Source organism: Lissotriton vulgaris, chromosome 7, assembly GCF_964263255.1.
Source record: "Lissotriton vulgaris chromosome 7, aLisVul1.2, whole genome shotgun sequence".
In the NCBI taxonomy this organism is placed as follows: domain Eukaryota; kingdom Metazoa; phylum Chordata; class Amphibia; order Caudata; family Salamandridae; genus Lissotriton; species Lissotriton vulgaris.
The window spans coordinates 1,053,029,765-1,053,052,256 of record NC_141695.1 but is presented as its reverse complement, the minus strand read 5'-3'; the positions used below and the strand labels follow the sequence as shown (position 1 = coordinate 1,053,052,256).

The following is a 22,492-nucleotide window of genomic DNA, read 5'->3' as shown; positions in this document are numbered from 1 at the left end:
TCAAAAGAGTATGTATTGCCCCATCTACTCAGATTGACTGGTCCCGTTGTGCTTTAATCATTCGACATTCCTTGTAGGGTTGCTTTTAGACACCAGATGTATACATATAAGAATGTGGGACCACACCATTTAGGCAATTCAGTCCGGTTTACTGCAACAGTATATGTCAAGTACCAGGGAGGTGAGGAACCACAGTGCCTCAGCAGAAAGTAACAGAAAAACTCGGTAGTCAAAAGTAGTATTTATATTGCAATCTTCATGATTACATATTTATTGCTTACGCTATACGAATATGATATTTTAGGCACATTTTCTACAGCTCAGATAAGACAGTGTGTACGTTTGTAACTGGGTTCAGAAACAAGACTGCATGTGCATCAGTAAATGATTCATAAAGTACTGGTAACAATTTATCTGCATAGAATCCAGTGGAAACTAGAATATCGAGTTTATATTGGTTAATAAACATGATACAGCCCCAGAAAAAAAAAAAACTTTTGTGGACCTGGTCCGTGTCCAGGGTAAAATAACTTTATAAAACACAACAGCGCACTTGAGACTGAATGAGTATGACAGGTAATCACACAAAGTGCTGAGCCGCATATCTTGTAATGCGTGTTCATGAACTTGACCATAATACACATTCTGTATGGCTTGAAAGGCTCCCAAAATTGCTATAGGAACATTGGCAAGTCTACTTTCTGCTTAGTTTACTCTTTAACATGTCTCTTTGCAAACCGGAGATAAACATGGAGGAAGAATTTACCGGGGAAGAGTCCAAGGGTTGTGGGACATTCCTAGTTCGTGAATGTCAGAAAGCAGCTCTGACCCTACTACTTCTAGGTGGTTTCTCAAGAAAACCTTTAGCTACCACATGAGGTGACTGTGTGGGAAACTATGACGATAGTTCACATCCCGAGCTGCGCAGCACACTGATCCATTAGTAATAATTACCCTTGCCTTATAATAGTTTTAAAATGCAGTCTTTGAAATTCCGAAAGAGGCTGGTTTCCACCACACACAGAGGAAAACATATCTGAAAAGTGCCCTTGGCAAGCTTATTTTTCAGTAGAGACAAATGCGCTGCATGGCCCGTTCTAAGTGCAGAGCCTACCTACGGGCATGCTAAAAAAGCATTGCACTTAAAGGTGATTACACGGAGGCAGCAGCCCTATCAATGAACTGAGCCAGCTTGATGTCCTTTTTGGTCAATCCTCCAACGTCATGTGTGGTGAGGGTTATCTGGACCTGAAAGACACAATTAAATTAGAGTTATAGCAACAAAAAATGGGTGGTATTAAAAATGAAGAGCCATTCTACCTGCATTACATGTCAGGTACACGTTTTCATGTATACATTTAACTGTGTTATACTGTTGCCACTTAAGAGGGTATGTCAAGACTACCGTAATCGATTTAAGTAAAAACTGTCTCTGAGGAGGAAAACATTGCAATGATGGCAAACTATTTGTGAGTCCTAAGAATATGCATGCATCAGATAGTCTGAAAATCCAGGCGAAGGAAGCAGGGAGTCATGTAGAGTTCAACGCTATTGTTGGGTGGGAGAAAGTAGAGTGGGAGAGTCTGACAAAGAGGCTACCTAGAACTGATCCTTTTAAAGGTATGCCAGTTTATGCAGGGTGCTTTTTAGTGCATTTTAGTTGTTGGTTCTGTCTAGTGGCTAAGTGTCCCAATTCACATTTATTCCTAACATTTATTCTTCCTCTGGGTGGTATTTAAAAGGTGTTAGACCACAAGTTTTCAAAGTCACCTTTCCTCTCACACTGTTGAGATATTTCCAAATTGTATGGGAACTCCTCACCTAATTGTGCTCTAAATACAATCTCAAATACTCAAGAACTGGCAGTCAAGTTGTCAGACTTTTTTGAAAGCAAGATATCCACCATTCTGGGATCCCTCAATTCTCGGATACCCAGTGACTCAGAGGCCCCAGGATAGCTCAATATACTAGACAGGTTAGATTAAGCCAGATAGGTAACAAGGAGGTTCCCAATGCAACAAATAGCGTCAACCTGAGTAGATGCCAGTACAACTAGGCGCCAATGTCATCAGACACATTTTATTCAATCACCCTAAAATCAGGGCACCAGTTAGATCCTCTGCCCCCGTTTTAGTGGAAAGCGGAGGCTCTTGGTACTTGCATTCACCCGATACATCCCAGCAGTATGGAAAAAGGCACTGATTGTGCCTTTGTTAAACAAAACAAAAAACAAATGCCAATCCCTTGCTTCTTACCAACTTTTAATCAATATCCCTGTTACAATTTCCCATTAAGAATCTAGAGGGACACTTTAATCAACTCCTTTCAGAGCGGGTGGCTAATGGGCAGATTTTGGATTCAGCACAGTCGACTTTTCGCCCCTTCTATAGTACAGAGACTGCCCTGTTGGTTGTGGTGGAAGACCTGCAGATACTGATACAGAGTAGTGCCCGCAGCAGCCCTAGTGCTATTAGACAGGTCTGCAGCATTTGATACAGGCTTCCGCAAGATACTACTGAATATGCGACAGGAAATTGGGAAAATTTCGGGAATGAGGAAGCTAGAGAATCCAGAATGCAGCAGCAAAAGAGGCTTTTGATCTCCAGCAGTTTTCTTCCACTTCAAAAGCATTACATATTCTTCAGTGGCTTCCTAAGGAAAACAGGGTGGTTTTAAAAATTATCTGCCGTGTTTTTAAAGCTATCGAAACTACTTGCCCAGAACACCTATCAATAGAATTCCTGAAATACATTCCTGCACACTGCCTAGGTTTCTCTGAGGCCCACCTGTTGATTCAGCGTAGAATCAAATGCTGTTGCTCAGGAGGAAAAGCTTTTTGCTGTTAGGGCAGTTGAACCTTGGAATTAGCTGCCTAGTACAATGGAAGATTCCCTCACTAATACAATTTAGGAAAGACTCAAAGACCTGATTTTTCTGAAACTAGGGTCGTGTATCGTGCCCTAGTATATCTGAGTTGGGATCTACTCCTCTTGTTCGAATTACTCTGTTCAGCACCAGGTCAACCTTTGGGAAATGTTGCACTCTATAAAGGTCTTAACATGTTTGGACAGATGAGTGGATGAATGAGAGAACGAGGTATGGGCGAAAGAAATGATGGATAAGTCAATGCCTGAATAAATGCACTGCTATACATACGTTCTAGAGGACTGAGGTGTACACTCATCCCAGAGAAAAGTGAACCCATAGGCTCTTTACACTTAAGTTTCTGTGTTTTGGGGCTCCAATGTCTTTTGATCTGAATGGGTACGACCCCTTTGCTCTGTTCCAGAAGGGAATGAGAAAGTCTAGCCTATGAGAATACACGAGTCCTGTATGTGTAGTTTTAGCTAACTGAGCGGATGCATGCTTATTATGCGTTGTCAATTTATTCTGTGTGGCACTAAAATGGGATACTGTAGCTACCCAGCCATGAGCCGGAGAGAATGGACATCTTAATTTAATGTCACATAAAGAATAATGCACTCAAACGTTTATATGAGTCCATCAATCAATGACAGGACTGCCTTGCTAGCCCTGGAGACAAAACCTTCATTGTTGGAAATTTGCCTTCTCTGCAGGGTCATCCCAGATTTTTATCCTATGTTTATGATCCTGCTTTTGTTGGCAAATACGACTCTCTGCACTTTACCCCTACTAACCAATCGTAAAAAGCTTGGATCCTCCCCATCAAACATATTACATTTGGTAACTCCTAACTGGCACATTTAATTTACTTGTCAGTCCCTAGTATATTGTACCACATGTAGCCAGGACCTGTAAATGAAATTCTACTAGTGGGCTGCAGCACTCATTCTGCCACGCACTAAAGTAGCACTGTAAAACATTTCTCCAGGCCGGCCACTGCAGCCTGGATGCACAGTATAAAAGCACAAGTTACTACTTGTGTAATGATATATCTGTAAGAGACATTAGTTAGTCCTTACTTTAGAATATCCCCAGGCGTCAGACTGGATCCAGAAAGTTTTTCGTCAGCAGTGCCTCTGCACATCGGTAGGTGGCACCGTGCTGGCAACGTAAGCGCCAAGATGACATCACGGAGACTACTTAGGCGCCACCCATGCGCGCTGACATCAGTTCTGTACATGACTTTCCATGCCAGAAATGCAGAGCCATGCAAGAAACTGACCACTGGTGCCATGAAACTAGGGCCCAGAAAGGAATGACCTTAAACCTAGAAATCAGTTCGCAGAACGGGGAGGATGGGTGGGGCGGTAAGAAATCTATCACTAACTAATGTCTCTTATAGATACATTATTACACAAGTAGTAACTTGTGTATCTGAAAGAGACACGATAGTGATAGATTCCTTACCCTAGAATAGATACCCCAGCAATACCAACCCCGGAGGTGGGTCTGCGAACAAGATTACACCAGAAAGTCACGGAGAACAGAACGGCCAAAGAAGCCGTCTCTCCGGACTTGACTGTCAAGGAAGTAATGCTTGGTAAATGTGTGTAGCGAAGCCCATGTAGCTGCCTGACAAATGTCCTGCAAGGGAACGCCGTAACCTAAGGCAGTAAAGCTGCCATTGCCCTGGTAGAATGGGCCTTCTTAGCCAATGAGTAACATGCTTTGATTCACAGAACAGCCCACCGAGAGATGGTCAGTTTGTGCACGGCCCGACCTTTTTTGGTGCCCACGTAGCCAACAAAGAGCTGGTCATCCACCTATAACTGTCGTGTGCGCCTCAGATAGAACGAGAGCTCCACCGTCTGGACCCAAAGGGTCCAGACGGTGGAGCCTCTCTTCCTCTCTTCCTCTTTTGAAGGATGTGGAGGCGGAAAGAAGGTGGGCTAAGTGATGGTGGAAGGGCGTGACAACCTTTGGCAAGAAAGAAGGAAGGGTCCTTAAAACCACCTTGTCCGGATGAACAGAAAGGAAAGGAGGTTTGGAAGAAAGAGCCTGGAGCTCACTCACTCTTCTGGCAGAGGAAATAGCCGTCTTGAGAGTGAGAAGATGCAAAGGACAGTTATGAGGGGCTCGAAGGGGGCGCACATCAGATTTGTTAAGACAATGTTAAGTCTCATTGAGGCATAATGAACGGCACATGAGGAAACTTGTGCGTAATGACTTTCAGGAAATGGTTAACAACCGGAGACTTAAAAAGAGAAGGCTGATTTGGAAGCCATAGAATGGCGGAAATGGCCGAAAGATAACCTTTGATAGTGCCCAGAGCAGAGCCCGTCTGGGCCAAGACAGAAGGAACAGAAGGACTTCAGAAAGAGGGACAGAAAGGGGATCCACAGACTTAGCTGTGCACCATGCCACCAACCTGTTCCACCTGCAGGAGTATACCGTTTTAGTGGTGACGCCTATCTGCCAGAATAACATCACAGACTTCAGGAAAAAGATCGAAAGCCGTCAACTGCCACTGCTCAATCTCCACGCATGGAGGTGGAGGCTGGACAGGTTTGGGTGGAGGACCGTTCCTTGCTGCGATAGAAGATCCTCCGGAAGAGGCAGTACGATCGGGGGAATCAATCGCCATGCTGAGTAGCTCTGGATACCAGTATCTTCGTGCCCAGTCCGGAGCCACAAGAATGACTTGGGCCCGGTCACGCCGAACCTTCTTCAGCACTCTGGGCAGAAGTGGTATAGGCGGAAAGGCATACAATAGACCGCAACTCCACTCGCGATGAAAAGCGTAGCCGAGCAAGTGCTGCCTTGGAAATTCCAACGGGCAGAACTGCTGACATTGCGTGTTCTCTTCTCTGGCGAATAGAACTAACCAAGGCTCTCCCCACTGCTGAAAGAGACCGTGCGCCAAGTCAGAGTTCAGACGCCATTTGTAATCCATCAAGCACCGACGGCTGAGTTCGTCTGCTCTGGCGTTCAGAGAACCTGCCAGGTGATGCCTCGATGTTCCAGCCATGTCCAGAGGCGCAGAGCCTCTTGACAAAGGGTCCACGACCCCACCCCGCCCTGTTTGTTGCAATACCACATGGCGGTGGTGTTGTCCGTGAACACCTGCACCACTCTTCCCCGGACAGAGGGAAGGAATGCCTTCAGTGCAAGTCGGATTGCCCGAAGCTCCAAAAGGTTGATATGGAGCCAGGATTCCGGCAGAGACCAGAGATCTCTGATCTCCACCTCTCCCAAGTGGCCTCCCCATCCCAGGAGGGACGCATCTGTCACCACTCTGTGCTCCGGTAGGGGAAGGGAGAGGGATCTGCCACTGACCCAATCGCGATTCGTGAGCCACCATTGCAATTGTCGTGCAGTGCCCTCCGAGATCTGGACATTATCGGACAGGTTGCCCTGATGCTACGCCCACTGGAACTTCAGGTCCCACTGCAGAGCCTGCATATGCCATCTGGCATGTTGCACTAGCAGGATGCAGGAGGCCATCAGGCTCAGGAACGGAGGGTCATCCTGACTGAAACCCGGAATAGAGACTGAAAGAATCATAGCCTGAATATCCCGGACTCCCTGCTCGGAAGGATAAACCCGAAACCGCGTCGAATCCAGAACCGCTCCGATGAAGGTGAGCTTCCAAAAGGGACTCAGGTGCAACTTCAGCACGTTGATGGAGAACCACAGCAAATGCAGGAGGTCAACCGTAGTCTGAATGTGATTCACCACAATGGTACAGCACACCACACAATATTCAGTAACAGTAATGAAAATAGCAATAAGCCATGGAATGGAAGTAGCCAACGCGTTTCGTCCGAAGGACTTCTTCAGGGCGAATGGTTATCAGATTTACGTCAGGGATTATGTATTTCAAGATTTTTTTAAAAGGTAGTTCGAACTACCTTTTCGAGGCTGCGACCGGGAGGCTTGGAGACATGAAGATTGTTGAAGGTGAATATTGACATCACCGCCTACGGATGCGAATTTTTGGCATCTCATATCACTTCGTTATACAGCATTTGCAGAGAAACTTACTCTTCTATCTCTAAAATACAAGGATTCCCTCTATTTTACCTTCCGAAGACCAAGACTGTGTCTTACTGTTAAAAAAATCTTGAAATACATAATCCCTGACGTAAATCTGATAACCATTCGCCCTGAAGAAGTCCTTCGGACGAAACGCATTGGCTACTTATGTGTGAAGATTTGGAATAAAAACAAGAAAAGAGAAAATTCCATGGCTTATTGCTATTTTCATTACTGTTACTGAATATTGTGTGGTGTGCTGTACCATTGTGGTGAATTGTATATAGTGCCTTGGCACTGACTTTGGAGGCCTAGGGGTATATGGTCTCTGGTTTCTGGCACCCGCAAACAAAACTAGACCAAGATATAGAGAATAGAGTGCAGTCAAGTTTTTTACCCTGTACCCCTTTTTTAGCATCTCTAACCATAGTCTGAATGTGGGTGACAACTGCCTGGGGCAAGCCTGCCTTCAACAACCAGTCATCTAGGTAGGGGAAAGACTGACACCCCTGACCTGCACAGGTGAGCTGCGACCACCGCCATCACTTTCATGAACACCCGAGGGGCGCTGGTATGGCCGAAAGGGAGCATGGCAAACTGAAAATGCTCCTGGCCTACCGCGAACCACAGGGGATGCCGGTGGGCCGGCAGGACGGGGATGTGAAAATATGCGTCCTGCAAGTCTAATGCTACCATCCAGTAAGTAGTGGGAATAATAACCAAGCCCTACTTCTGGCCCAGGAACGAGCTTGAATGCCCCCTTGGCCAAGAGAGCCATAACTTCCTGTTGGAGAAGCACAAAGTGATCCCCCTACATGCAGTGGAACTGAGGTGGCATGGCTAGGCGGTTAGACTTGAAGGGGAGGGAGTAACCTCTCCGGACAAGTTGCTGCACCCACTAGTCGGAAGAGACAGAACGCCAGTGGGGAAGGTGATGTCGAATCCTGCCGCCCGCAGGCGTGGGGTGCACCCCAAAGTTCGGACTAGGAAGGCTTTGAGGCAGAAGGAATAAACGGCACCGGGAACGGGGCCAAACCTTGCATAGTGTCCCAATGCGGATCCCAGGTAGGGACAAAACTGTAGAACCGGGGCAAGGGCGGAACAAATGGTATCCACTGCGGCGCCGGAGGCAGAGCCGAGGGAGGCGCCGGAGCCGGCAGCGTGGGACCTTGTGGCGCCGTGGCCAGAGCCAGCGGGGCAGGATCCTGCAGCGCCAGGGGCGGAGCCGCCGGCAGCGTAGACGGCTCAACAGGATCCTGACACGCGACGGCGGGGCCCAAGGCACGCCGGCGGGAGCCCGAGGCCTAAGCAGGTGGTCCATGGTAGCAAAATTCTTGCACCTGTGCAGGAGTCACCGACGGACCCGGATAAGGTGGGTAGGCCATGGGACTCCCGGGCTCCGAAGGAGCTGCCGAACCCCTGTGCCCCTCGTCCGCATCTGGGGACCGACGGTGAAAGGTCTGAGAGCGACAACACTTCTTCGACTTCTTTTTGTGTCATCTTTTACCCGAATCCGAGGGTGAAGACTTGGAGCCGAGGAGCGATGATGGTGGCCCCGTGAGCAGTCTCTGGAGCGGCCCCTGGACCAAGAACGGTGCTGGGATGACTGCTGAACCTCAAGCAGCTTCCGGCGCCGCTCCCTCAAGGCCTTCGGGGACATGGCCAGACAGTCCATGCAGGACAGAAAGTTGTGGTCGTACTCCAGGCAGTTTAAACACGTCATGGGGGTCCACCACCGGCATATTGCAGCGGCAGGCCCCACAAGACTTAAAAACAGGCATCCCTACGTACACCAGAGTAGACTTACAGGAGACAAAAGTCTGAAAAAGAAAGTAAAAAAGCTACTAAGGTACGTGCTCTAACCGAATCTGCGCTTTCTGGCACGGAAAAAGAAAGAACTGACATCAGCGCGCATGGGTGGCACCTAAGTAGTCTCCGTGACATCATCTCTGCGCTTACAATGTCAGCGACAGACGCGGAGCCGCACAACCCAACCTACAGACGTGCAGGGGTACTGCTGACGAAAAAACTTTCCAGATCCAGTCTGATGCCTGGGTATATTGTAAGGTAAGGAATCTATCACCATCGTGTTCAGATACTGCTATTTCGGCCTGGCTAAGCCAACCTTTTTTTCAGGCATAAAAGTTCCTGTTTAATACTAATTAGTTACCTCTAAGGTAGGACCTAAATTCCCATAGAGCAAGGTATTTAAAAAGTAGGTCATGTATGGTTTACATGTCCTGGCAGTGAAAATCCTCCAATGTCGTTTTTCACTGTGGCAAAGCTGGCTCTCCAACAGGCTAACACTGGTTTACACTATTACATTCATAAAGTACTACATTCAGTTTAGGAGTAGCTACTAAAAGAGTTAAAGGACTTATTTTAATAGTAATTTAAAATCCAACTTAATTGTCAAGTCACTTTGGAAATCAAACTTTTATCAAGTTGCCAGAGATCGAGTGCAGTGTGAGAACATGACCACGTTCGTCATATAAGTCAATGTGTAAGTCGCAATTGCAATTTTCAAGATTGGATGGAGAAACCACGTGAAAGACAGAAGGTTGGTGAGCCACCCCTCCGGTGGATACCCTAGTACCCATGTTACCTACACCAGGGAAGCCGGGTGCATAGGTGTAAAGTGGTGTCGGAAGCTGCCGTCGAACCCAATGGAGGACCTCAGGAAAATGCTGCTGCTGGGAAAGGAGAAAATGTCCATTGAAATCCAAAGGAGGATTCTAGTTGAAGAGTACCTGCAAGCAGAGGGGACAGAGTCTACGTGACACAGGAGTGACCCGGAGACCCAGAAGACAAATGCCCACCGATGTAGGGAGTTGCAGGAGAGTTGACGGTGACCTTGACTCTGGAGCTGCGAGGACCAGGCGACACTGTGAAAGACCAGGAACTGTGCACAAGCTGTCCCACGTCGGATATCGAAAGTTGAGGGGTCAGTGTCCGCCAGGAGCACCAAGAAGCCTTGGCAACTGCAAAGAAAATGGATGTCAAATAAGGTGCAATGTTAGGACCAGCAAGGTCCAGGGGTCTCACCACAAGCGTGGGCGTCAGGGCAAGCCCCGAGCAATTAGGGGAGCCCAAAAGAAACGTTGATGACCCTCAACAGGACGCACAGGCCGGAGGCACTGGAGTCGCAAGAGGACCTCGAGCAGCTTACCAAAAGATGCAGGCCACGGTACAGAAGATGCAGTGTGGACAAAGATTCTGGTCACTGGAGATGCCTGAGGTTGGGGTTACTTGGAGGCCAAAGATCTTAGTGGAAGGAAGCAAACAGGCCTTTGCAACTGCAAGTTCATGTGGTGAACAGGGGTACGGTTCCTGCAGCTCCTACGAGGAATACTGGCCTCAAACTTGGTGGCAGGGCAGGCCTCGAGAGATATGGAAAACCACCACCTGTGTTGCTGAGCCTTTTGGAATTTGGGGGAGCTCAGAATAAGCAGACCGGTCAGCTTAGTCACGGTGCCTGCATATGCAGGGAAGTGAAACCTTCACTCCAAGGGAGAATCCTTCAGGTGTCTTGGATGCCCACAGGTCTTGGAAGGTTCCTGTATGGTGCACAGGCACAGACAATGCAGCAGACTGGAAGGGAGACGAAGTCAAGCCCAAACAAAGTCTAGAGTGCTCAGACGGTAGAAGTTGAAGTAGTGTCTGAATGAAATTGTGTCCCACAACTAATCTAGGGACCTACACCCAGGTAAGCCCTTAAGTACCCTAAGGAAAGGGTTGGGATGATTCAGGAGACCCTCACAGGGGAGGGTTTGGACGGGGGGGGGGAGAAGATATTCCCATGTCCTTTGTCCAGTTTTGCCCCAGAGCGGGAGCCAAGGGTTCCCAGAGCTAGTTTGAACTGGACTATGCAAGGAGGCACCAAATGTGCCCCTCATGCAGACTGAGTGGTGCTGACAAGCGCACCCACCTGGCCTCAATACACTAAACCATGTCTGGGAGGTGGTCACACCTCCCTGTGACAGGATGCCTATTGTTGTGCCTTCCCCTGCTCGAGCTTGGCTCAGCCTCAGGAGGGCAAAATTGTGTCTCTGGTCGGCAGCGGCCATGTTGAGCTGTCCGGGTCTAGAAGACTGGTACCGGGAGCACTGAGAGCCTGACAGGGCACGTACCAGGGCTTGGAATCATACCTCCCACACCGTTTACGGTGTGAGGGTATGATTTGAACATGTTTGATACCAAACATGATAGGTTTGTTGCAGCCAATTTCGCGATGGTCAATGCGTAATTACGCGGTGCCCCTCTACAGGTTATATGGCTGCTTAACTTACAACCCAGGAGAATGGACTCCATAGGCTGTAGGGGTGTACTGCTCATGCAGGGGTACCCTCACACTTAGAACCAAGCCCCTCGCCCTCAGGATTGTAATGTATATGGGTGACATAGGTTTTTAAGTGCAGTGACCCTACATATAGGAGACCTATATCTTTCGTAAGTGGTGCTAGCACCAGCTTACACAGGATGCAATGGCAGGCCTGTAGTTACAGTATGAATGGTCACCCATGGGTGGCATAATACATGCTTCAGCCCTTGTGGGATCTCTGGGCTACCTATGCCCAGGGTACCTTAGTTCCGTATACTAGGGACTGATAAGGGTACCTCCGTATCCAATATGGGATGTACTCAAGTACTGAACATAATTTAGGGCAGTAAGCAGAGAGACTGGGGTCCTGATTAGCAGGATCCCAGTCCAACTAGTCAATAACAGCTTAGCACCGGGCAAAAAGTGGAGGTAACCATAAAAGCAGATCCTACTTTCTACAATGCTAAAGGATCTCGCTGTTCAGCAATTGGCCTTCGTTGAACCCCGCTACAGATCCACTTGCTCTGCCAATGACTCATCAACAAACACTTTTCCTCCTTGCAAGTTTCTTAATCAGAAGGCAAATTTTCCACCAGGGCGAATTTAGTTCCTGTATCTGACCCACAATCCATCACAGTCAGCCTTAACTTTGACCCGATCTAGTGCAACCAGATAACCATGGTTGGAAATATGTCCTTTTTTTTTTTCACAACCAAGTTTATTGAGCAAAAGAATGACAAGCATGAGGCACCTTCCCACACCAAGGTCACCACATCAAGATCAATGCAAGGATCACATACACAAGAAATACTTAAGCAAGTATCAATGAAGCTCAGCTTTAAAATCCCAACTACCCATCCCAACCCCAACTACACCCCCACCCGTACCCACTATCCCCCCCCCCCCCCTTCCACACATGTACAGAGGCAATACAGAGATGGTTCATATAAGAGAAGCAAGCATGAAGCAACCTGGGATGTGCCTTTAGGGCCAGAGACAGCGCTGCGATCAAATGTCCTCCTCCGGTTCCGCCGGGGGTTCCAAGGATAGGCCACGGTAGTCAGCCCACCGCTTCCAGATCTTGAAGTGCTTGCGCGGGCAGCCCCGCGCCTCAAAAATCGGTTTCTCAAGACCCATAAAATAGTCCAGTCCCGCCTTCCATGCCGACAGGGGGGGGGCCCTCACAGATTTCCAGGCCCGAGCCAAGTCGCGCTTAGCCACCACCAGGCCCAGAAGCAATAGGTGACGTTTATAGATGTTGCCCCCAACCCCGTCCATGACGTGCAGCAGGCCCAGCCGGTGGGTACGGGGAAGATCCCAGCCCAGGACCTCAGCCAGGCAATTCCATACACCCCTCCAGAAGCCAGCCAGGCGACCACATGACCATACTGTGTGCAACAAGGTGCCAGGCACTTCACCACATCGCAGGCACTCCGATGACTCAATCAAACCAGCCCTCCACAGTCGTTCACGTGTGTAATAGGCACGATGTAGATACTTGAATTGTATGAGACGGAGCCGAACCGCGATAGCGGTGCCACGAGGAGACTCCAGGGCCTCTCTCCAGTCGTCCTCGTCCAGAGTGCCCACGTCCACCTCCCAGGCTTCCCGGAGGGAGCTGAGAGTAGGCGAGCAGTGAATAACCAGAGTCTGGTAGATCCTGGAAACCTTCTTGTCTCCCAGGTCGCCCATAAAGACTTTCGCCTCAATTGGGCTAAATTCCGGACGGGAGTCAAGGCCGGCAATGCTTGGGGCGAGGGCATGTCGCAGCTGTAAGTAACGGAAAAACTGGGACTGAGGCATTTGGAATTCCACTCGGAGGTCTGCAAAGGACTTGAGGGTTGCGCCGGACACGACGTGGCCCAGTTGAGTAATCCCAATAGTCTCCCAACCCTCGAACCCAGCCAGAGTCGCCAGCTCTGGAAGCAGACCGTTGTGCCACAGCGGCGTTTCCGCCGTCAACTTGCCCCACCATCCCATGCGGCGCAAGGACTGCCGCCACACTGCAAAGACCACCCTTGTCACCGATGGCAACCCACGGCGTATACGTGCCGAGTATAGAACGGTGTGGAGCGTATGGTCACCCATAAGATGCCTTTCCAGGGCATATGCCGGATCACTCCTATCCCCATACCACCAATCGTTAAGAACAAGCAGATGCGATGCTTGGTAGTAGGAGAGGAGATCAGACGTGGCCAAGCCACCACAGTAGGTGGATAGAAAACATGTCTTTAAGGCCACCCTGGCTGCTCCGCCCTCCCACAGGAAGCGGCCCAGCACAGAGTTCACCTGGCGAAACCACTCCATGCCTATAGGGTGCGGGAAATGTTGGAGTTGGTACAGCAGTCTCGGTAGCGCCACCATCTTAAAGATGGCCGACCTCCCAAAGATCGTAAGCGGCATCCTGGACCACGTTTTAACATCCGTCTGGACCCGTTCCCACACCGGTAGGACACTACGCGTCCAAGCCACGGCCCGCGAGGTCGAGAGGAAAACACCCAAGTATTTCAGGCCGTCCGTCGCCACTCGTAGATCAGCAGCCCAATCTTCGGCCACCACTCCGCCATGCAAAACCCACAGGGTCGACTTAGATAAGTTAAGGGTAAGCCCGGAGACTTCGCCAAACCCCCGCATGATCTTCAGGATTCGGGGGCCAGAGCGCCGCAGATCCGTAAGGAACAGGAGGACATCGTCCGCGTAGAGTGCAATTCTATCTGTAAGAGTATCGTTCCAGACAAAGCCACGCAGCTGGGCATCTAGCCGCACCCGCGCCGCGAGGGGCTCCATGGCCAGGGCAAATAGGTATGGGGACAACGGGCAACCCTGGCGCGTACCGCGGCCGATTGGGAAGCGTCCTGAGACCGCGCCTGCCACCCGGACCGACGCCGTGACATTGGTATACAGGAGGCGGATATAGGACAGAAAGACCGGCCCGAGGTTTAGGCGGGCCAATAAGGTGAAGAGATACGCCCAGCTCACCGAGTCAAAGGCCCGGTCCATGTCCGCAAGGAGAAGTGCGGCCTGTTCATCCCTAGCACTCATGGCGTCGATCGCTGCCTGCGCCCGCCGGATATTGTGTCGGGTGGCCCGGTGCGGCATGAACCCGGCCTGGTCGGGGTGGACCAGGTCGGCTATGAGGGGCAGAAGGCGGTTCGCCAGGGCTTTCGCCAAGATCTTGGCCTCGATGTTGAGGAGGGAGATAGGCCTGTACGAATCATGACGGTCAGGCGCCCTACCAGGCTTCAAAAAGACCACAATCTCAGCATGACGCCAGTCAGGTGGCAGCTCGCCCCTAGACCGCGCTGCCTCTAGCGCATTGCGAAAGTGGGGTCCCAGCTGGACGTGGAATTTTTTATAAAATTCGGCAGGGTAGCCACTAGGGCCGGGCGCCTTCCCAGTGTTCAGTTGGCCAAGGGCCTCCCCTAGCTCCTCGGACGTAAGTGGGACCTCTAGGGCCGTCCTGGTCTCCTCCGGGACTGCCTGCGGGAGTAAAGCATCCAAGTACGGGGCAATCCCGCTCTCCCTCAGTGGATCGCGAGGGGCATATTGTGCCTCGTAGTAGCGGGCAAAGCTGGCCGCCAATTGGTCCGGGTCGGTTATGACTGAGCCATCCCCCGCCGTGAGACCAGGTAGCTCCAGGGGCTGGAAGGTCGCCTGGCAAAGTCTATGCAACATGGTGCAGGACTTATCGCCCCACTGATATACCCTACTGCGCGTGGCGAGCCACGCCTGCCGGGCCTCCTCATGTAGGACCGAGGAGTAAGTCTGCTGGGCCTGCAGGAGCTGGCGCACCACGCCCTCCTCACCTCCAAGTCGACCACGCTGCTCCAACTCCTCCACGCGGGCCGCGGCAGCCACAATGGCCTCTCGGTGCTTCCGCCGAGCGGCCACACACCAAGTTATGTCGATGCCCCGGATCGTGGGCTTCAGCGCCTCCCACACCACAACAGCATCGGCTCCCCCCACCAAGTTCTCGCGCCAGAAGTGGTCGATTGCCTCCCGTAGGTGCGCCACGTAGTCCGGCCGCTGCAACTGCCAGGCGGACATACGCCAGCGAAAAGGTTGCCGTTTAACGGGGAGGGTCAGAGTGGCCAGGACAGGGGAATGATCCGAAAGGCCCCTGGGGAGTATCGAGGCGTCCCTAACACGGCTCAGGCAGGCCCCGGGTACAAACAAGTAATCGAGCCTCGAGAATGATCCATGCACCGCCGATACATACGTGAAGGCCTGTACTGCGGGATGAAAATGCCGCCACACATCGACCCAGCCCATACTGCGCGCCGTTGCACTCAACCGGGTGGGGGCAGCCGCGGGGGGGGGGTTAGGTACCACACACGCTCGCCGCTGGCGGTCCAGGCCCACATCCATGACTTCATTCCAATCACCCCCCACCACAGTCAGGACCTCGGGGATTTCGTCCCACAACGCAAACAGCCGTTCAGACAGTGCCCACTGCAGGGGGGGAGGGGCATAGACACTACCAAAAACCACCGGCTCGGAACCCAGCAGGCCTTTAACAAAAACAAATCTGCCCTGGGGGTCAATCCATTGCTTCTCGTGGACATAGGCCACCCTACGATGAATCAGTATGGCCACCCCCCTCGAGCCCCTCGTAAAGCCAGCATGATAGACCTGGTGGTAGCCGAACCTCTGGAGGCTAAGGGCTTTGGATCCCAGCATGTGCGTTTCCTGAAGCAAAAGAACATCCACCATCTCCCTTTTCCCCCACCGCAGCACAGCCCCCCGCTTAATCTTATCCAGGACACCCCGCACATTCCACGTCACCACCCGCAGGGTCTTCGAAGGAGTCACATTCGCAGCACTAGCCATTATCGACACACAGTTCAAGATCTGGCCCACCCTCCCACCCAGGTGCTACCCGCAAAATGACAAAAAGCACAGCCCCCGACACGTGTGGACCCACCCCCCCAGCCCGCAAACACAACTCCCCCGTTCCAGCCCAAAGCCCCCCCAACAACAAGTGCAACACCAAAACACCCCCCCAAACCCCACCCCCCCACCCCAATACCTCAAAAAACAGTGAAGTACCTGTCGCGGCATGGAGAGACCCGAGCCCAAAACAGAGGACTCAGGGCCCGCCATACCAATGGATCCCCAAAACCCCACCAAGACGCACACTCACCACCCCCCCAACAACACTCACATCCGTGAGGGTCTGAGGCCCGTATAAGGTACCCTCCGAGCCACACAGTGTCCCCATGTCTATAGCTGAAGTCTCCACATGGGAGCCGGCTGGTACATCAAGGACAAAATAAGACAGTCTCACCAGCCAAGGCAGAGCGAGTCCATATGCAGCAGACAGAATGTATGGAGGCCCAACAGTGTTCAGCTGCCCGCATCGGAGTGTTCAGAGTCCCTGGTGCCACCCGATTGCGACGCACAGGCGGAAGCCGATCTTTTCTTGGAGCGAGACCTCCGATGTCGGCCCTTCTTGGGCTGGCGTTGTGTCCGCTCCGGCGACGAACCTGGAGACCTGCCCGGGTCCAGTCCCGGTTGGGCGTGGGGACGAAGTCGCACTGCCTCATCCGTCCAGCGAAACACCTCCTCTGGCGAGTCAAAGAAGTGGGTACGAGACTGGTATATGACCCGCAGGCGAGCTGGATACAGGAGCGAGTACTGGAGCTTGAGGCCCCGGAGCTTGGCCTTAGCGTCCATGAAGGAGTGCCGCTGTTGTTGCACCATTTTTGTGTAGTCCGGGAAAATCATAATGGTATGATTCTCAAAGGCGAGGGAGCCCTTGTTCCTCGCCTCCCGCAGGATAACATCACGGTCATGATAGTTCAGCAGGCGGGCTATGACCGGCCGCGGGCGCTCACCCTCCGGCGGCCGCTGGGTCAGGGCCCTGTGGGCCCTCTCGATCACGAAACACCTAGATAAGGCCCCTTCAGGGAGCCAGCTCTCCAGCCACCCGGTCAGGAACCTCTCCATGCTGTCCTTCTCGCACTGCTCCGGAAAACCAATGAAGCGGAGGTTGTTGCGCCGCGCGCGCCCTTCTGCATCCTCCACGCGGGCCGCCAGTGTCTTCTGGACGCTTTCCACCTCCGCAAGGCGCTTCTTTAGGCCACTAATGTCCGCCTCAGTCTCCGTGACACGGGTTTCGACCCCAGCAATCCGCTCCACTGCATTGCGAAGGTCCTGGCGTAGGAGCGTGACATCCGCCCCGACTGCGCCTATCTTGGCATCGAGCATGTCCCGAGACTGGGTTATGGCCGCTAGGAGAGCTGCGTTGTCTGGCCCGGGGCCGCCGCTGCCACCGGTCGCCCCAGCGCCACCACTCGGCCCTGTGAATTTATCTATGGGCCCATGCTTGGGCGGGCCACCTCCTCTGTCCCTGGTCATGGCAAGCGCCGGGCAGAGCCAACACCACTCTCGGGCACTGTCGCAAGAACTGGACCGGGGCGGCCCAGATGAGGCCCCGGGGAGGGACGCTGCGATCGGATGTCGCGAAAATCGGGGCCCCGGCGTCACCCCAGCAGGACAGGCCGCACCCACACTCGTCCTCACGGGCAGCCGCCCAGGATATATCAGGAAGAATCAGCGGGTCCGCGGTCCACGGGTCGCCGTACCCAGCGGGCCTAGCCAGGGGAGGCGGATCAGGGGGGGCCAGCCGACCACCAGTCCAGCCCCGGTCGCCCCCGGGCACAAGAAGTCCCGCCACCAGACTGTCGCAGGGCCCAGCCACGCCGCCACCACTCGCCGGTCGTGCAGGGGAAGAGCCGATGGGTAGGAGTCGCTGGTTCCGCCTCAAACTCCAGGCGATCGCGGGCGGAGAGATAAGCCCAGGACGGCGTAGCGGATGCCACCTGCACCCGCCAGGTCACAGCTGCCACCAGGCGTCGCGAAACTCGAGGACCCCGGTTCCGGCCGGCCACCAGGCCGCACTCTGCCGCCGACTCCCCTCGATCACAGGAAGGGAGGAATCACAGGATCTACACACCAATGCAGACTGGAGACTTCACCGGATCGAGTACAGGCACTGGGCACCAACAGTGGGCTCGGGGGTCAGGATAAATGATCGGATTTAGTCCGGGCCGGCGGGAGCTCTACAAGGCTGCGACCGCCATCTTCGCCCGCCAAGCCACGCCCCCCCGAAATATGTCCTTTTTGATGCTATTTTTAATTCAAAATTGAAAAATTCATATTTCCAGTTATGCTTATTGGGTTTTTGTAGTTATGGTGACATTTAATTTATCTCTATTTTTCTCAATTGGTTTAGGATTTTTTCTGTGCTGTGTTTTCACTTTATTACTGTTTGAGTACTGCATAAATACTTTACACATTGCCTCCAAGTTAAGCCTGACTGATTTGAGACAAGCGACCATGTGGTAGATATAGGTTTATTTACTGATTTTTTTTAGGTTTACTCTGTCAAGGACTTTGATTATTATTTGAAGTGGTTCTCGTCCCCTTCAACTAGTACTCTAATTACTTTCATTCACTCTAATTACTTACATTCAATAATTAGAAAGGTGGAGGCATCTTATATTAAGGGGAAATCAGCAATTTATTCTTGCTGAACAGACAGATCATTTCATTGATGTTGGATGGGTAATTGGTAACAGTATCTTACCAGAAATTATCACTTTCTATCTCATGAAAATTATTTTCAATACACACATGAAGATAGCTGAGTGGATTATTGTTCCTGTTGCTGGAATTGGTGATGGTAAAGTGAAAGAATACAACTACTACACTATCCTACAATATAAAAAATATTGTCGCTGGTAAGCTCCCAGCAGCTCAGAGGAGCTACATAGATCCTGTCAGGAAATCCAAATAGAAAACATGTATGGCCCCTCTTTAGGAAAGGTACTTTCAGCAGAAGAAAAAAATATTTTTGAAAAAAATGCTGGTGGTACTAGTGTTTTGATGAACTTTTTGTGGGTTTTTTTACAGTGAAAAGAAGAGACAGACACTGTAGTGGTATCAGGTGCTTCATTCAGTCTAGGTATATTAGTGGGCAGTTAAAAGCAAACCCTTGCTGAGGGTACCTAACCCAGAGACAGCTTATTAAAACAAGAGCATTCACTGCTTCCATCAAAGAGCAGCTAACTCCCTATTGAAAAATGGCTGACAGAGATAGCTACATCATTCGAATGTTAATAACTGAAATGAATAATGACATTTTTGTTAGAACCCACATGATTGTGCTTTATCCTTCATATATCTGTAAATTATTAGGTGCTACTGGAGACCCATCTAAAAAGGGATGTACGATGTGACAACGCATGCTTTTACCACGCATGCCTTTACAACGCGGTTTTTACAACGCATGCCTTTTCAACGCATAGTGCTTTGGGGCGCTGGATAGTGAATAGTTTAATTTACTATTCCAACTCCAGTCCCCGTGGATAGTAGGGAAGGTGTTGGATAGTACATTAAACCTATTCCCTATCCCAGAGCGCCCCCCAGCGCTATGCGTTGTAATGGTTTGGTTGTAAAAGTTGCGTCGTAAAGGCACTGCGTGGTAAAAGTTGCGTTGTAAAGGATGTTCTCCTCTAAAAAGATCTCCTTTGAAGAGGAATGCCACTTTACAGACTTGTCTGGTGGCCTTGACAGCATGGTTGCGAAGAACACAGACCTTTTCAGACTTACTCTTCAAAGGGGAATTCAAAGTGGTGTGAAACAAGACCCTAGGAATGAAAATGACAAAAAGCGTTGCTTATGAACACAGTATTTCCTGAAGGTATCACACTGTCCTCAGCAAATGGTGATCAGTATGGAAGTTTTGGCAATCCCTACAAGAACACAGTCCTGTAAAATGCTTTTGTCGTCCATCTCACTCACAGGGTGTGCTCACAAAATGAGGAAAACCCATAAATTGGACATCAGCACCCCTCTGAGCCATGCACTCTAGGACTAGGGAAGTCTGCTAATTACGACGAGAGAACTGTCAAAGCCTACATCCACAGCGTTTGTAGAAACATCTCAATGAAGGCCTAAAGACCTCGCGCAGGTTTGTCGGCCAAGGATCACCAAGAGCCCATAGAGCTAGAGAAAGAGTCCATGGTGTCAAGACTAGACCTATGAAGTTGCCTAGTAACCCCAAAAACATAATGGAGAACTTCAGTGAAGTTGCCTCTTACGTGATCCAGCAGTAGAGGAATCAACAGCCGTACCATCAGAGTGTGGAATATTGTATAGCAGGCTTATGTCATTACAGGCACAAAGAACTAGGCTTCCCAAGTAAAATATTATTTTTCTATCAATTCCATTCACAATAATTCCCTGTCCGTGGAAGAAGGGAGGGAATAACCATTGTTGACACCTGTGTAATTAGGTGCCTGGAGCCCCGGTCTCTCTGTAGCCATGTGAGAAGACAAAAATGTAGTGTTACCCTGGGCTAGTGGAAGTCTGCAAGGAATCTCAAAGTTGATGACTTGTACAGAAATTAGTCTACCAGCCTTAAATAACCAAGCCCAACAACTCTTCATTAAAAGGCAAAGGAGTTCTGGAATACAGCGGACAGTCTAGAGAATTTCAGGCAAAGCGCTAGTTTTAATCACAGCCAAGGGAAAAGGAAGTTCCAGAAACTCAGCTGCCTTGCTCAACACTCCAGTGAAAGTTATAAAGCCCACAGAAAAGACTGCTAGGAGGCAATCAGGAGTAACTAAATGAGAAGTGCCAAAACCATGAAGAGGCTGGGACCCTGACTGTCGAACCTCGTCAAAGTAAGAAACTTCTCTACTGATTCTTCAGCCAAAACAGGAGGAATCTCTAGAGAAACGTGCTCCATGTGTCCTTACAGTGGAGTGGTAGACGTTGTTGTGGATGGTGCATGTCTCAATGCCATCTTAGGCATCTAAAGAACAGCCAACAAAGTGGCATCAGGCTCAAAGGCAGAGTTGACCAGCACCTGGGGGCCATCCAGGCACCGCACGGCCTAAGCAGCCCAAGGGCCAAAGGCATACTAGAGAGAACCAGAAGAACACAAACCATAATCAACAGAGCCCAGTGAAAGTGCGTACCTAAGACAGATCTTCAGGAAAAGAGAGAAGCAGATTCAACAGTGCTGAATGTAAGTCAGAACAGAGCTTGGCAGAGGTGTCAGACTCATGCCCCCTATAGTAGGACATTGCTTCAAAGACAAAGTCAGAGATTGAATCCGCTAACCCAGTGTTTCCAATTTTCGGTGGGTCATGAACATCCAGGAAATAAATTAAGATGCCTTTAGATTTTGCTTTTATGTTCTAACATTTGCTGTGCTTCAAAGATAGAGGCCATATGTCAGGCTAGGTCTTCTGACCAATTGCTGCTTATTTGTTTAACTTAGGTATTGGTGTTTACAAACTTCTCTGACTACGCAAAAGTCAAGTGAAATATGTGACAATCTTACTAGATTACAGGGAATGTGAAGGGAAAGGCTGTAGGATGTCATTTTTGTAATACAGCAACATATAAATACCTGTAAATAAACTGTAAACATTCAGCAGTTGGGAAAGCAAAAATGAAGCATATATATATATATATATGTAATTCTGAACTGTGATAAAAACAAAGATTTTAATAGGAACAAAACAAATAGACACTTTATTTGGTGATGTAAAAATGAAAAATGTTTACTGAAATTCAATTTCCACACATTTTTTTTTTCAAAACGTAGTTTATTGATTTTGTACAAACATTCCTGATTCTCCGCACAATAATAGCCATCACATCCGCAAAAGCCTAATAGAGGAAACCCCCCCATCAATGAATAATTACATGAAACGATAAGCCTCCATAATGGGGCCTCACTGTCAATGCCCCGGAGAAAAGAACCCTACACAACCTGAGTTCATCCCCAAATTATCACAACAAACTAAAGTGTCCCACCCCAACTCCCCATCCCCGACGCGGCTCATCAGCTATCTTTCCTACTGACAAACGTTCCTAGGAGAAACCATAGGTTGGTCTATGTATCACGCAGGCATTGCGAGTGGCTCCCCTCCTTCCAGTAGTCTGCCCCTCTCAGTCGACATGTGGTTCGCAATCTCGTAGCGCCTCCACTAATGCTTCCCATGCGGTTGCAGCCTCTAGCACCTTGTCATCATTACGCCTACGCGCCATTTGGTATTTCAGCTCGCTGTCAGCAGAAGCCCATTTCAGGAACTCCCCTCTCCATCTATTACTGGTGGGACCCACCGCTGCATTCCAGTGTCTCATGATTTCTCTCTTAGCCAATATAAGACCCATATCAATAAATGTACTCGTAGTTTTATTGGGTGTGTGGGGGAACCAATGTAGCATGCAGATAGCCCTGTTGAACTC

The 22,492-nt window shown here is 50.3% G+C and overlaps 1 protein-coding gene across 2 annotated transcripts in view; it reads right to left on the bottom strand.

Moving 5' to 3' along the window:
* Positions 1-236: 236 nt before the first annotated feature.
* The window catches only part of PCBD2 (pterin-4 alpha-carbinolamine dehydratase 2), a 579,571-nt gene continuing 557,315 nt past the window's right edge, over positions 237-22,492 (bottom strand). For both annotated transcript variants that reach the window (XM_086931502.1, XM_086931503.1), the window contains one exon: positions 237-1,248. In XM_086931502.1, the coding sequence (XP_086787628.1) occupies positions 1,153-1,248 (96 nt within the window). In that variant the 3' untranslated portion in view covers positions 237-1,152. The remainder of the gene's footprint in view (positions 1,249-22,492) is intronic.